Source organism: Phalacrocorax aristotelis, chromosome 9, assembly GCF_949628215.1.
Source record: "Phalacrocorax aristotelis chromosome 9, bGulAri2.1, whole genome shotgun sequence".
Classification (NCBI taxonomy): domain Eukaryota; kingdom Metazoa; phylum Chordata; class Aves; order Suliformes; family Phalacrocoracidae; genus Phalacrocorax; species Phalacrocorax aristotelis.
The window spans coordinates 21,816,111-21,829,938 of record NC_134284.1 but is presented as its reverse complement, the minus strand read 5'-3'; the positions used below and the strand labels follow the sequence as shown (position 1 = coordinate 21,829,938).

The 13,828-nt window shown below is 38.1% G+C and overlaps 1 protein-coding gene across 6 annotated transcripts in view; it reads left to right on the top strand.

Moving 5' to 3' along the window:
• DICER1 (dicer 1, ribonuclease III) overlaps window positions 1-13,828 on the top strand; it is a 64,735-nt gene that overhangs the window by 32,882 nt on the left and 18,025 nt on the right. For all 6 annotated transcript variants that reach the window (XM_075103817.1, XM_075103819.1, XM_075103822.1 and 3 more), the window contains 8 exons: window positions 1,301-1,773; window positions 5,503-5,635; window positions 6,722-6,964; window positions 7,060-7,214; window positions 8,503-8,635; window positions 9,137-9,212; window positions 10,309-10,448; window positions 12,238-12,417. In XM_075103817.1, coding sequence (XP_074959918.1) covers window positions 1,301-1,773; window positions 5,503-5,635; window positions 6,722-6,964; window positions 7,060-7,214; window positions 8,503-8,635; window positions 9,137-9,212; window positions 10,309-10,448; window positions 12,238-12,417 — 1,533 coding nt within the window. The remainder of the gene's footprint in view (window positions 1-1,300; window positions 1,774-5,502; window positions 5,636-6,721; window positions 6,965-7,059; window positions 7,215-8,502; window positions 8,636-9,136; window positions 9,213-10,308; window positions 10,449-12,237; window positions 12,418-13,828) is intronic.

The following is a 13,828-nucleotide window of genomic DNA, read 5'->3' as shown; positions in this document are numbered from 1 at the left end:
CTTAGAAACCCAGCACTCTGATGCTGCCCAGAAAAAGATTATTTGGGCCAGAAGGAAGGAGGAGATCTAAGGCAGCCTATCATGGCTACATGGGAAAAGGAAGTCCTGGTAACTTCTGTGCTAAGCTTAATGTAATAGGCTAAAGTACATAAGGAATGCTGGCAGCTGGGGGCAATCCCCAGGATTTGCATAGTCCAGAAGAGTAGATTAACTGCTATGTTTCTCATGCACGTAACCCTCTGTGCTTGTTTTCTGATCCAGTAGCTCTCCAAGAAGACAGAGGTACCCATATTAAGAAAAATAAAAATGATTTTTCATTTTGAGGTGCTTTTTGTCATGGCACTGGAGAGCATCAAGCATCTATGTATACATACAGTTAATTGAGATCAATTTAGCCCTTAATTGAGTCTTATTGCTAACAAACTTCAGGGATGATAGTGTAAAGAGGATGATAACCTGTTCTTGACTGCCTCAAAGAAGGGAAGAAGGAAGTGAAATTAAAGCAGTAACTGAAGACTGTATCACCCTAACTGTTATAGTTCTGTCCCAGTTCTTATGTTGTAATAGTACATCCAAATCATGAGTCTTTGTGTTAGTATTATCAATGTACCCCATTTCTGGATTGCTAGCTTATTGTTTGACCACTTAAGTCTTCAGGAGGCAACAACTTGCTGTCAGATAAGATGTTGATGGTACTCAACTGCCTATGCTGTACTCTCTGACTAGGGTACAGTTCTTTGTTTTTTGTATTCCGCACATACAAGTCCCTATTTTTTTCCTTTGAGAGGTGAGGCTTGCTAAGATTGCCCTATGGCCGCTGTACAGCTTTCTGGTTAGATACTTTGAAACCCTGGCAAGTATCAGTAACAAATAAAGTAAAAATGTCCTGTAGAGCATTTATTTTATTAGATCTCTGTTAAATATGAAAGGTAATAATTTCTGCTTTGGTTATTTATCTGCCTCAAGAAGTATTACCTTTTTTAGCATACTTTAAGGTGAATTTCAAATTACCATTCTACAAAATTTTAAAATAGTCTTTAAACTTTTTTTTGGATTCCGGAATGTACAAAGTTCAAAGTTTAGTTGTAATTATTTGGGGCGGGGGGGAACTTGCTTCAGTAGAAACACCAAAGTTTCCAAGGTCATCTAAATAACAAAAGCAGATTTCAAAATATTTTTATAACAGAACAATTGCATAATCCTTACAAAGAGTGTGCTGTATGAGAAATAAGATCCCAGTGTTAAATGAATAGTTCATGAATGTATTCTTTGAACTTACACTTGAATTCATTTGTTGTAGATACTGTCAGACTGTCGAGCTGTGTTGGTGGTTCTGGGACCCTGGTGTGCAGATAAGGTAGCTGGAATGATGGTGAGAGAGCTACAGAAGTATATCAAACACGAACAAGAGGAGCTGCACAGGAAATTTTTATTGTTTACAGACACTTTCCTAAGGAAAATACATGCACTCTGTGAAGAGCACTTCTCGCCTGCCTCACTTGACCTGAAATTTGTAACCCCAAAAGTAATAAAGCTGCTTGAAATCTTGCGCAAATATAAACCATATGAACGGCAGCAGTTTGAAAGTGTTGAATGGTATAACAATAGGAATCAGGATAATTATGTATCTTGGAGTGATTCTGAAGATGATGATGAGGATGAAGAAATTGAGGAGAAAGAGAAGCCAGAGACTAATTTCCCATCTCCCTTTACTAATATTTTATGTGGAATTATTTTTGTGGAAAGAAGATACACAGCCGTTGTTCTAAATAGGTAAAGCTTTTTATTTTTTTTTTAAATACTAAAAAAAGGCAGACGCAGCTGCCAGCACACGGATGCTAATATTATTAATACGTATGGGATTGTTTTGTGTTTTCAGAACCCTATTTTAAAGTTAGTTTAGGAGGTCATACTGGATCTGTGTAAAGAATAACAACAATAAAAAGAATCAGGCTATGTCTGTATGGGGTGAAATGGGGGGGGAGGTGGGGCAAGATCTTTGAAAATTGTGCTCAAGGGCTTGTTTTGGACCCAAGTTTGTAATTTGATTTCTTTAGAAGGCAAAATGTGAAATACTATATTTAGCCTGTAAAATAGTCATCTAGTGATTTGTCTTAATCAGTCTTTAAATTTATGTATGCAATGGATGCTGGAAACTTCTCTAACCTACACACTGGAAATTTTACCATTACCTTACTAAATCATGTTATTATATGATACAAGTCTACAGAAAATCAAATTTACCCTTGTGCAAATATCTCTTAAGATTTACCAGTACTACTTTTACAGCTGGTGTTTATAAAACACCTATTCAGTTAAACACTAAGCACTTTCTTAGTCTCCACCAAGAAAAATACAAACCCTGGAATATTTGCCAAGATATACTTTGCAGTGGTCTAGTTCCTTATCAGTTCTTATTCCTGAATGTGATCCATGTTAGTTACACATAACACTGAATTGTTAAATGCTATTTGCCACAAACCATGAATGGCATCTAGTTTATTCACCTGCCTTGATTTTGGGTTTTTGGTATTAGTGTGCTAAATATCCTGTGCAATTTGTTTATTGCATTCTGGATACTCTGAACCCCTGACCCTTCTGTTGTTACCTTTTTGCCTGAGTCAATAGTTTGAGTGCATAATTTAATATATTCTTTGATCTGCTGACTTGCCTTTGTGTTTTTTGTGAACGTCATCTTTTTGCTTTGCCTTTTTTGCATTTTTTTGTTTGCGTAAATATGCAGTATGAATCAAACAAAGCCATTCAGTGAAATGGGTGTGTTCTGTTAATAACTCCTGAAGAAATAACATTGGCAGATTCTGATAAATTTTTGCTGAGCTGAAACAAGTATTTCGTTATCCTATAGGGAGTGAATAGAATTGTAATTTTTTTTCTTCTCTGTTACATTATCAATGTGATTTAAATTACAATCTCTTCCACTGTGCGTTCTTGTAGACTGTGATTTACACACTGTACTGCATCCTAAATGCTCTTGAACCTGACAGAATGTGGTGTCTAGCTTGAATAAGTAACCAAATCCTGCCATCTTGAAGCTGTAGGGACCCTTGGTATAGGTTATTGGCAGCAAAACCTAAAACTATATGTAACTTTTTATCCACTCTGAAAGCTAGCTGACTTTCAAAATGCTGCTTTACCTCATGTAACACACCTGGTCTCAAAATATGTGGCTGATAGGCAGGCCTGAGCTGTTGGACAGAAGACTGAAAGCCTTCAGTGGAGAACCTGCCTGTAGGCTCACTTCAACTGAGTAGGTTTAGTTCCAGGCCCTCGGCTGATTGTAGCTATAATTATGCTGTATATACAGGTGGAAAGACTGTCCCCTGAATAAGGAAGTCATGAGTGTTTGAATTAGTGTATCAAAACCACTCAAGCTTCCAATAACTAAGTATGGATTGTTGAACAGAACTAAGTTAAAGCAGAAATATAATTTTTCTTAAAATACATTTTAATGGTAATATTTAGAGAACAAAATCCTATTTTATGAAGTCCATAGGTTATGATGACTGAGGAAGCGTAAAATCGCTGGCACGTGTTATACTTCCTGGGAGAAACGGGTAGGAATTTTCTCTGAAGAAGTAATTAGAGGTAGTCTCTTTAGAGATCTTTAGCAACAGCCACTGCACATATTGTATAAACCACAAAGCAGAGTTTCCTTCTGTTTTCATTGCAGTGCCTCTCAGCTGTCTTAAAAGCAGAAGTTTTTATCTATTGGAAAAACAACACCTGTTACCTACCACTAATACTTTTTTTTAACCACAAGGTTGAAGTCTTGAATGTGTCTTAAGAATTTGCCAGAAATGTGCACAGTAGAATGTATATTCAGATGTTTTTAATTGTCCATTTCTATAATAAGGGAGATACAGTAAGAATGCTTGAGGTGCTTAGCAGGTACTCAAACTGAAGCGATATTACTTGACAGAAATGCCATGTGGAAAAAAGAAGTATAAAAAAAAAAATTAGAGTTTTTGTCCAGTTATTATTAACCCATGCTTTCTTAGTATGCCTGTCTCAAGAGCCTAGGCTGCGTATAGAAATGTGAATCTGTTTAGCCTTGAACTAACAAATGATATGCATTTTAGGAGGGTCCTTCTAGTCTGTTTCTGTAAGGATACCAAGCTATTTGCTACTTTTCCATTCTCTTGCCTATGTCCCCTGTCCATTCCAGTTTTAACAGATTGTAAAGGAAGGAAGTTTTCAAGGTGTTTGATGCACCCATAAATTCTGTTTAAAACAGTGACCAGGTAAAGGGAAGAGACTTCAGTAGTTTTCCAAGAGTAGAGAGGGCAGGGAGGACTTTGCCATTTTTCTGTCTGGTTTGGCAGCAGCTCACTGGGCAGGTGGTAGGCATGTAGCTAGGGACTGGCACAGCACCATTCTTATATGTGAGGCAGAACGCCTAGAGGTGTAATTGGGAAAGGCTTGAATTACTGTTGGAGGTATGCAGAGGTAGGCTGTCCTTTGGATATGAGGAGCACCTTGTGGTGGATGTGATAGATATGCTATCAGCACAGTGGTATTGAGGTGGCTGTAGTGCGACATGCAAGCGGTGTAATTTTTTTGTATATGATCCCTTGATTTTTATTGGCTGTCCTGCTCAAAAACCTGTTCCAGTTGAGAAATCCCAGGTTCTGTCCTTGCTGAAAACAGATCAACTAAGGATGCTACAGCATAATCACTTTGATTGCATAATGTAGTTACGCTTTTAAATCCATAAATACCTAGTTCTAGATTCAGTGTGTTACTTAGATGAGCAATCTTTTACTTTGTCTATGAAATCTAGCCTTTTCTGCTTCTCTAACCAAGAAGAACGTAGGGGAATAAAGTGAGAGCATGGATAATCCTCATCTCTCTGTTCGGTGTTCTTTTTAAAGAGTTCTGTTAAATCCTCCAATTGTCCATACATTTGGGTTCGTTTCAGAAATAGTAAATATCTCACTGGATAGGCTGAGCATTGCTCTTCAGAAAAACAGGTCAATGTTTGTCATTAGTATACCTGAACAGAATACGTATTTGAAAGCATAAATTGTTATTCTCCTTAATATTAATGTGAAAATTAACACCTTCTATTGAGGAAACATACTTGGAGGGAACAGTTACAGGTCTTTCTGCTAAAATCAGTCATCATTTACAGAAAATGAGATTAACTAAACCAGTTGTGAGTAGGGCGCCTTAACGAGAGGGAGCCTTAGAGAAATAGATTCATTTAAAAATATCTGGTTTTGCCATGAGAGGTCTGAAATATGTATGATGCATGCACACTCATCCCGTGAATATACGCAGTCTGCCTTTTATTATCCTTACAGAGATTTTCACTAGAACTAGAGAAGGCTAAGGTCAGTTTGTGTTAGGCCTGGCTTAATTGTCATGCTTCCTTTTTTTTTTTTTTTTTTAATTCTTCTTTTAATGTATGTCTTGCAAACAAAAGATTCTCTTCCATTTTCTGGGTTGTGTGACTTCTAAAAATGCATGTAATATTTTTAGGTTGATAAAAGAAGCTGGCAAGCAAGATCCAGAACTGGCTTACATCAGTAGCAATTTTATAACTGGACATGGGATTGGCAAGAACCAGCCTCGTAACAAGCAGATGGAAGTAGAATTCAGAAAACAGGAAGAGGTAACTTCCAGAAAAACAGCTGAAACTAGCAGTACCTTCAGAACCTTTTGGGTTTTGGTGTTTTGGTTTCTTGGGGTGGGTTGGGTGGGTTTTTTTGTTGTGTGTGTTTCTTCAAAAACAAAACAAACCAATAGGCAGAGGCTAGGCACAGTCACTGGAAGTTCAGGGAATACACTTGGTCTAACAAATATGCATACTTGAGATACAGATGTTTTTCATTAAAAAAAAAAGCCAAACAAAACCCCAAAACCCCATGTTTAGAGGCATTGCTATGTCACATTACACAAACAGAAATTAAAACTTAATGTAAAATCATGTTTGTGTCTAGTCAGATCATCAACCATCTAATTTTTCTGCATCGGGTTAGTAGCAGTACAGTAATACTGTAAAGAAAATCCAGGTTCTTGACACTTTCAACATTTAAGCTGGTTTTAATATTAATCTTTGCTAAAAGTGAATTTGGTAAATCATTAAATGACATAAATATAAAACCCCGTGATTGTGACCTTACTTAGAGCATGTGACGTATTTTGAAAGCAAACGCATTTATTCCTCCCCCTCACCACTGGCTGGGTTGTCCTAACCTCCTTCCTCCTCTGCCCCCCAAACCTGTCTTTAGCATTGTTTAGTAAATAGTGTAACTGCATTATTAACACTGTATATTGTAGTATATAATAGTATTTATAATACCAGCTTTAGAAGGTGCTTCCCCTCCCCTCAGATGTTTCAACCTTAAAAATGGTTGGAAAATACGCTGTCCTGAAAGCAGCTTTTTTTTTTAACAAAAAATTGTAAATAAATAGGTGGGATCCTCTCCATTGCTAGTGGCTGTAGTAGCTTCTTAGACTCATGTAATTCCACATACCAGATTTGACTCCTAGAAATCTACCTGTTGTGATAAATAGTCTTGCTGTGTTTATGAAAAGACTTTTTGAACCAGTTTTATATCAGTTTTGTATCTGCCTATTTAGACAAGTTTTTGGAATGTCTGTTCCACTCTCCTTGTTTTTATTGGCTTTTGATGAGTCTGATGATGGCAACAGGTCTTGGACTACTCTTTCAAATTTGACTTCATTACTTTTGCAGGTTCTTAGAAAATTTCGTGCACATGAGACCAACCTACTTATTGCTACTAGTATTGTAGAAGAAGGTGTTGACATACCAAAATGCAACTTGGTGGTGCGTTTTGATTTGCCCACAGAATACCGTTCCTATGTGCAGTCAAAAGGAAGAGCTAGAGCACCAATTTCCAATTACATCATGTTAGCAGATACAGACAAAATTAAAAGTTTTGAAGAAGATCTTAAGACATACAAAGCAATTGAGAAGGTATGAGGTCAAAGGGACGTGCCTGTTTTTGTTAAATTTATCATAGTGTTTTAAAGGAAAAATGTCTCATTATGCTCTGTTCTTGAAATGTTAAGATCCTGAGAAACAAATGCTCAAAATCTATTGATACCAATGAAACTGAAGCAGAACCCATTGTTGATGATGATGATGTATTTCCACCCTATGTGTTGAGGCCAGATGAGAACAGCCCAAGAGTTACTATTAACACTGCTATTGGACACATAAATAGGTAAGAAGCCTATTCACTTTTTACTTCTTGTCTTTAAACAAAAAGTTTCTTAGTCTGTTTATCCTACAGAAGTTCTAGCTCTGATAATAAATTTAGTGATATCTAATCCTGTTTAATTAAAAGCTGCCCTGAAAACAGTTGTTTTCGAAATGGATAGTCAGATTTTAACTTCACTCCTGGCAAGCTATCTTTAAAAAAAAAAAAAAGTGACTTGTTGAAACTGTAGTGAAGTCTTCCAGTTCTAATAGTCGCATTTGTAATAACATCTGTTGTCATGTTTTTAAAAAAAAAAAGTATCATGTGCAGCTTATGTGCTATGCTTCAAGTCCACAAGATAGGATGATATGCTTCCAAAGGAGCTAGTCAATATCATCTTTGTAAGGCCATGGCAATTAGAGGAGGTCCTCAGTGATAGGAAAAGGTAAATGCCACTTCAGAAATGGCAAGGAAGATGACCTGGGGAGCTACAGACTGGACAATTTTACCTTAGTCACATGGGATATCATGGACCAAGTCCTCATGGAAGCTGTTTCCAAGCATGTCAAGGAAGAGTGTGTGGCAGCAGTCAACAGGAGTTTTACTGAAGACAGTTTTTTGCCTGACCAACCTTGTCTCCTGTGCGATGAAGTGCTTGCTTGACTCTCTGACAAGAGAAAAGTAGTGAATGTCACTCACTTAAGTAAAGCTTTCCATGCAGTTACATAATACGCTAGTGTCCAAATTAATGAGATGCAGACCATTGTGGTGGACTACCTGGTAAATAAAACCTGGCAAAGCAGTCGGATGCAGAGGGTGTAATGATAATGATTCAGAGACTAGCTGGCAGCTGCTTATGTGCGGCGTTGCTCATGGGCCATTAGGAGGTCCAGTACAGTTTAACATTAGCACGTTTGCAATTGACACCAAGTTGGGAGAGGGGGAAGTGAGTGCAGTGTGGAGGTAAGACTACAGTTCAGGGGGATCCATGACTAATAGGAGGAATCAGACAACAGCAAATTGAGGAGATTAAACAAAGACAAATGCAAACTCTGCTGCCAGGGATGGAATAGCATTGTTACAACCTTGAAACCACCTTTCTAGAGACCAGCTTTGTAGTAAAGGACTACTGCAGGAGGTCTCCTGCTTGGCAGTTAGTTGAACATAAGTCAGCAGTGTATCCTTGCAGTGCCCAGTATGGCCTGAAATCATCTTCTGTAGTGTTTACACCAGTAAGGCAGGATTCCACTGAAATGTCTTTAGGTTTCAATTTGCAGGTTTTGATGATTTGTAAAATGTTTTGTCAACTTAGGTACTGCGCTAGATTACCAAGTGATCCATTTACACACCTAGCACCCAAGTGTAAAACCCGAGAACTACCTGATCATACGTTTTACTCTACTCTCTACCTGCCAATCAACTCACCTCTTCGAGCTTCAATTGTTGTAGGTATTTGGGGAAGGAAAAGCTTAGAAATAAGTGAATATGTTGGTGTAGATGTGTGTGTGCCTTTTCTAGAATTAGTTTGTCTTGTCGTTGTAATGAAAATGACATAATTTTTCTTTTCCTGTATTGTGCTCTGTAACTGTATTTAGATCCCTGTTTGTATCTGTTGTTATCTGTTTTCCAGCAGTTACTATTTATTCCAAAGGCAAGAATATTTAATGTTCTTCCTAGTGCCTTGGTTTTTCACACACTTAGGTATTGGTCATAGGAAAATGTCCTTCATAGATTTTGATCAATGGTATGTTGAGTTCAGAAACTTGTAGTTTTGGCTTCTGTGGAAAAACAACATAAGCCTGAATATCTTCACAAAACTGTCATCGATGTAATATTTTACAAAGCTTTGCTTACCTAACGTTTGTGTTAAATTAAACTGTTTGTAACATGAATAATAAGTAATGTGCTACAACCAAAGTTTTTAAGAAATATTTAAATGTTTATAGGGTCCTCCAATGAGTTGTGCAAGACTGGCTGAGAGAGTTGTAGCTCTTATTTGCTGTGAAAAACTGCACAAAATTGGTAAGAACTGGAAAAGCAACACCTCATTGCTAAAGAATATTTTATAATTCAGAAATTGAACACAGTACGGGTGTTATGCATATACATGCATTTCTGCTCTAGCCATCTGTGATTAGCTTCCTTTCTCTTGCCTTGTTTTGTGATATGATCATGTACTTACTAATTTACTTTACACCTTGGAAGATAAAGTTAAATTTTCCAGGGGATTCTTGTTATTTAACATTATTTTGTCTTAAATGGCAAATGCGATGTTAGTGCAAGGCACGCAGATTTTGACATTGAATATACTTAATATAGGGGAAAGGAATCTTGTCCTCCAGAAGACTTTGGTTATAGGTCAGGGACACATCCTACAGCCAAAAAGTGACTTGTTTTTTAAAGTGAATTGTAACAAATTAACATATAAAACATACAACCCTAAATTTATTGTATGCTTTACTATATCATAAGTCATGTTCCAAAAATAGGACATTTCAGCTCTCTTGTCTCTAATGAGTATAATGGAGCATATTCTTTAATATTTTAAAGAGAATTCCATGTTATGGGTGTTTTGATGAAGTACAGAAGTATTTATGTATCTTTTAAGCAAAAAAATTATAGGTCTGGGTTTTGTATTTTTTTTCTTCCTGAGTTAAACCTTTTGGTTTTACTGAAACTGAATTCATACTGATAAATGTATCCAAGAATAACACTGTGATGGGTCAACTCAAGTGTTGAGAGTGCACATTCAACAGTAGTAATTCCTTTTTTAGAGTGATACAGAAATATAACTGTTCCCTCTTCCACATGAATGATTTTTAAATTATTATTTCAGTCACTGCATTTTTTTATGGGCAAAAAAGTTCATTTTTCCTTGATATTTCATCATAGAATTCAATTTTTTAATTAAAGTTTCAGAGATTCTTCCTATAAGTAAGTATTTTTGCTAAAAATTCAACCTTTATCACTCTTTCCCCAAAGTCACACTTTTGGAGTATATTTTGAACACTTATGTGAGGTGTTTTCGTGAGCGATCAAGTCTACTGTGTAGTGTCTGAAGGAACCAAGATTTGATTGCTCATAATGCTATTTCTTTGTACTCTTTCATAATATTCAGGTGAACTGGATGATCATTTGATGCCAGTTGGTAAAGAAACGGTTAAATATGAGGAGGAGCTTGATTTACATGATGAAGAAGAAACCAGTGTTCCAGGAAGGCCAGGCTCTACAAAACGAAGACAGTGCTATCCTAAAGCTGTGAGTACCACTCACTGCTGTCCCCATCTCTGATCGAAGTGCCCTGTGTACTGATGATAAGACAAAATTGCCAACCCTTAATTTTGTCTGAATCTTTTACAACAAATCTTGCATATATAGTGGAAATACTTTGCAGTTGTAATTGTATGGAAGCTTGCACTATTACCTGAATGAGCTTACACGACCATATACTTTGGAAGCATGCCTGTAGTTACAAGAATGTACATATTCTATAAAGCTTGTGACTGTATTTGCCTTTCATGAAGAAACTGATAGCCTTTGGTCACACGTATGAATGTCAGCATGCACGCTCACAGTAGGCTACAGTGCTGTGTTGTACATTCACATGCAGCCTCAGTTATGGTCGTAGCCCTTAAGTAATTCCATTCTTCGCATCTTCCATGTGCCCCAATTTTATTAGTAGTTTAAATGAATGGTTATTAGGAGAGTTTAGGAAAGGATACTGTGGCATCAGAGTACATTACAGAGGGAACGACAGATGAGAACCTTTTTTCTTGCAATACTTCACAAACAGTTTGAATCTTTGCACAGTGTTTCTTGGTGCTTCTTGTTACAAGTGCCTTTCTTAGTCCTCTTACCTCACTAGTGATTTTTGGAATAGGGGTGACTCGTAAAATGCATGATTATGGTATCTCTCGTTCAAAAGGAGGTGATTTGTCAACTGATGCATCATTCTTTCCTGGTTATTTTTTTAATACGTAATCCAAGAATACTTTCCCTTGCTTTTGTCCCAACTTTTCACATCTGGAAAAGAAGCTTTGGCAAATGTTTAAGGTCTACAAGATCCTCTTGGGCTTAATATAGTTATTAAACTTATGAGTAATTTTCCATTAAGCCAAGGCCATAGTTTTGCTACAGTATAACTTCAAAATCCAGGACTACTTGTATTGCAATTTAGTTTTAAATAAACAGGAGAATGATTTTTGAGATCTACAAAGTAAAGAACCCTGACCAAACATAAAGCATGGTTTCTTAAGGTCTGTGACGAATAGGAGCAGCAGAGTTAGAAGTGCTTGTGGCCGTTGTGAATATTGACATCTGCAAGCTAGAACTGTTCTTAGAAAACTGCTATAGTGTAGTGCCTGGACAAAGGGGCAGTGTATTGAATTTTGTTTGTGTTTGTCCCAAGCGCATTAAAAAACATTTTTGATACTTCTAAATAGTTCTGCTTGGGAAAAGAATTGGTGTTAATGAAGCTGTAAGTTCAGCGAAGTTTATATGAAAATAGAAAAAACGTACATCCCAGTAATTCAGTGTGTGCACACTGTGTGCCCTCCCCATCCTTCACCCCTTCCCCTCCCCCCCTTCTACCGTTAAGGTCCAAAGACCTTGGACATAGTGTGCTCCAGTGTTACTGGCCAAATAATGGAAATTGGCATCCAAACTTCAATTATATTTATGGTGAAGTGCTATCTGTTCTACAGTTAGACTTGCATTTCTAGCACAGGGTGGATACAGAGGAAGTTTAGGGATGTAATGGAAGCTGTCTCTTGGTCATAGGAAGATCTCAGAGCATCATGCTCCATTGATGCAAGTGTAGGGACAGATCTCATGGCTGCCAGGCCGGGCTGCTGACCAAATCTTTTTGCTTAAGAATGAGAAAATTACTTAAGTCTGGATTAAATTATTTTTTATTCCTCATTTTCAGCGATACCTGTCCAAATAAACACGTGAAGGCTTGTTCAAAAAACAGTCTTTAGGTGAATTTTAATGATTTTTATCATGTTATTGTGATTTTTTCTTTATTTTTTTTCTTCTTGCTCTTTAGATTCCAGAATGTTTAAGGGATAGTTATCCCAAACCTGATCAGCCCTGTTACTTGTATGTAATAGGAATGGTGTTAACGACTCCTCTACCTGATGAGCTCAACTTCAGGAGACGAAAGCTATATCCTCCTGAGGATACAACAAGATGTTTTGGCATATTGACAGCCAAACCTATACCTCAGGTAATGAATCTAGCTCCTTTCCTTATTCTATGTGCCTTACAACCTGTCATTTTGCTCTTATTCCCCACCCCTAGACTGAAGAGTTGGAAACGACCATAAGTGCTGCTTGTATCAAGTAACCTCCAGAAAATAAGCAATAATATAGAATCATAGAATCATTTAGATTGGAAAAGACCTTTAAGATCATGGAATCCAACTATTAACCTACCACTGCCAAGTCCATGACTAAACCATGTCCCTAAGTGCCCCATCTATCCTTTTACATACCTCCAGGGATGGTGACTCAACCACCTCCCTGGGCAGCCTGTTCCAGGGCTTCACAACCCTTTCCATGAAGAAATTTTCCCTAATATCCAATCTAAACCTCCCCTGGTGCAACTTGAGGCCATTTCTTCTTGTCCTATCGCTTGTTAGTTGGGAAACCAACACCCACCTTGCTACTGCCTTCCTTCAGGTAGTTGTAGAGCGCGATAAGGTCTCCTCTTCAGCCTCCTTTTCTCCAGACTAAACAACCCCAGCTCCCTCAGCCGCTTCTCGTTAGACTTGTGCTCTAGACCCTTCACCAGCTTTGTTGCCCTTCTTTGGACGTGCTCCAGCACCTCAATGTCTTTCTTGCAGTGAGGGGCCCAAAACTGAGCACAGTATTTAAGGTGCGGCCTCACCAGTGCCAGGTACAGGGGGACAATCACTTCCCTGTTCCTGCTGGCCGCACTATTCCTGATACAACCAGGATGCTGTTGGTCTTCCTGGGCACACTGTTGGCTCATATTCAGCCGACTATCAACCAACAGCCCCAGGTCCTTTATCTGCTGGGCAGCTTTCCAGCCCCTCTTACCCAAGCCTGTAGTGTTGCGTGGGGTTGTGACCCAAGTGCAGGACTTAACGCTTAGCCTTGTTGAACCCCATGCAGTTGACCACGGCCCATCAATCCAGCCTGTCCAGGTCCCTCTACAAATCCTTCCTACCCTCAAGCAGAACAACACTCCCACCCACCTTGGTGTCATCTGCAAACTTACTGAGCGTGCACTCCATCCCCTCATCTAGATCATTGATAAAGATATTAAACGGAACTGGCCCCAACACTGAGCCCTGGGGCACGCTGCTTGTGACCGGCCACCAACTGGATTTAACTCAATTCACCACAACCCTTTGGGCCCAGCCATCCAGCCAGTTTTTTACTTAAGACATCTGTCCAAGCCATGAGCAGGCAGTTTCTCCAGGAGAATGCTGTGTGAATCCATCCAGTGCAGTCACCACTTCATTTTCTGTCTTGGGAATGGAACAATCTGTTCTATTTTTGCTGAACTTCTGTTTTGCAATGTTATTTTTTATTATTTTGCAGTGACAAATTCAAAATGTTCCTCTTGTTTTGTATGAGGTATGATAGGAGTGGCTTATCAGCTAAAGAGAT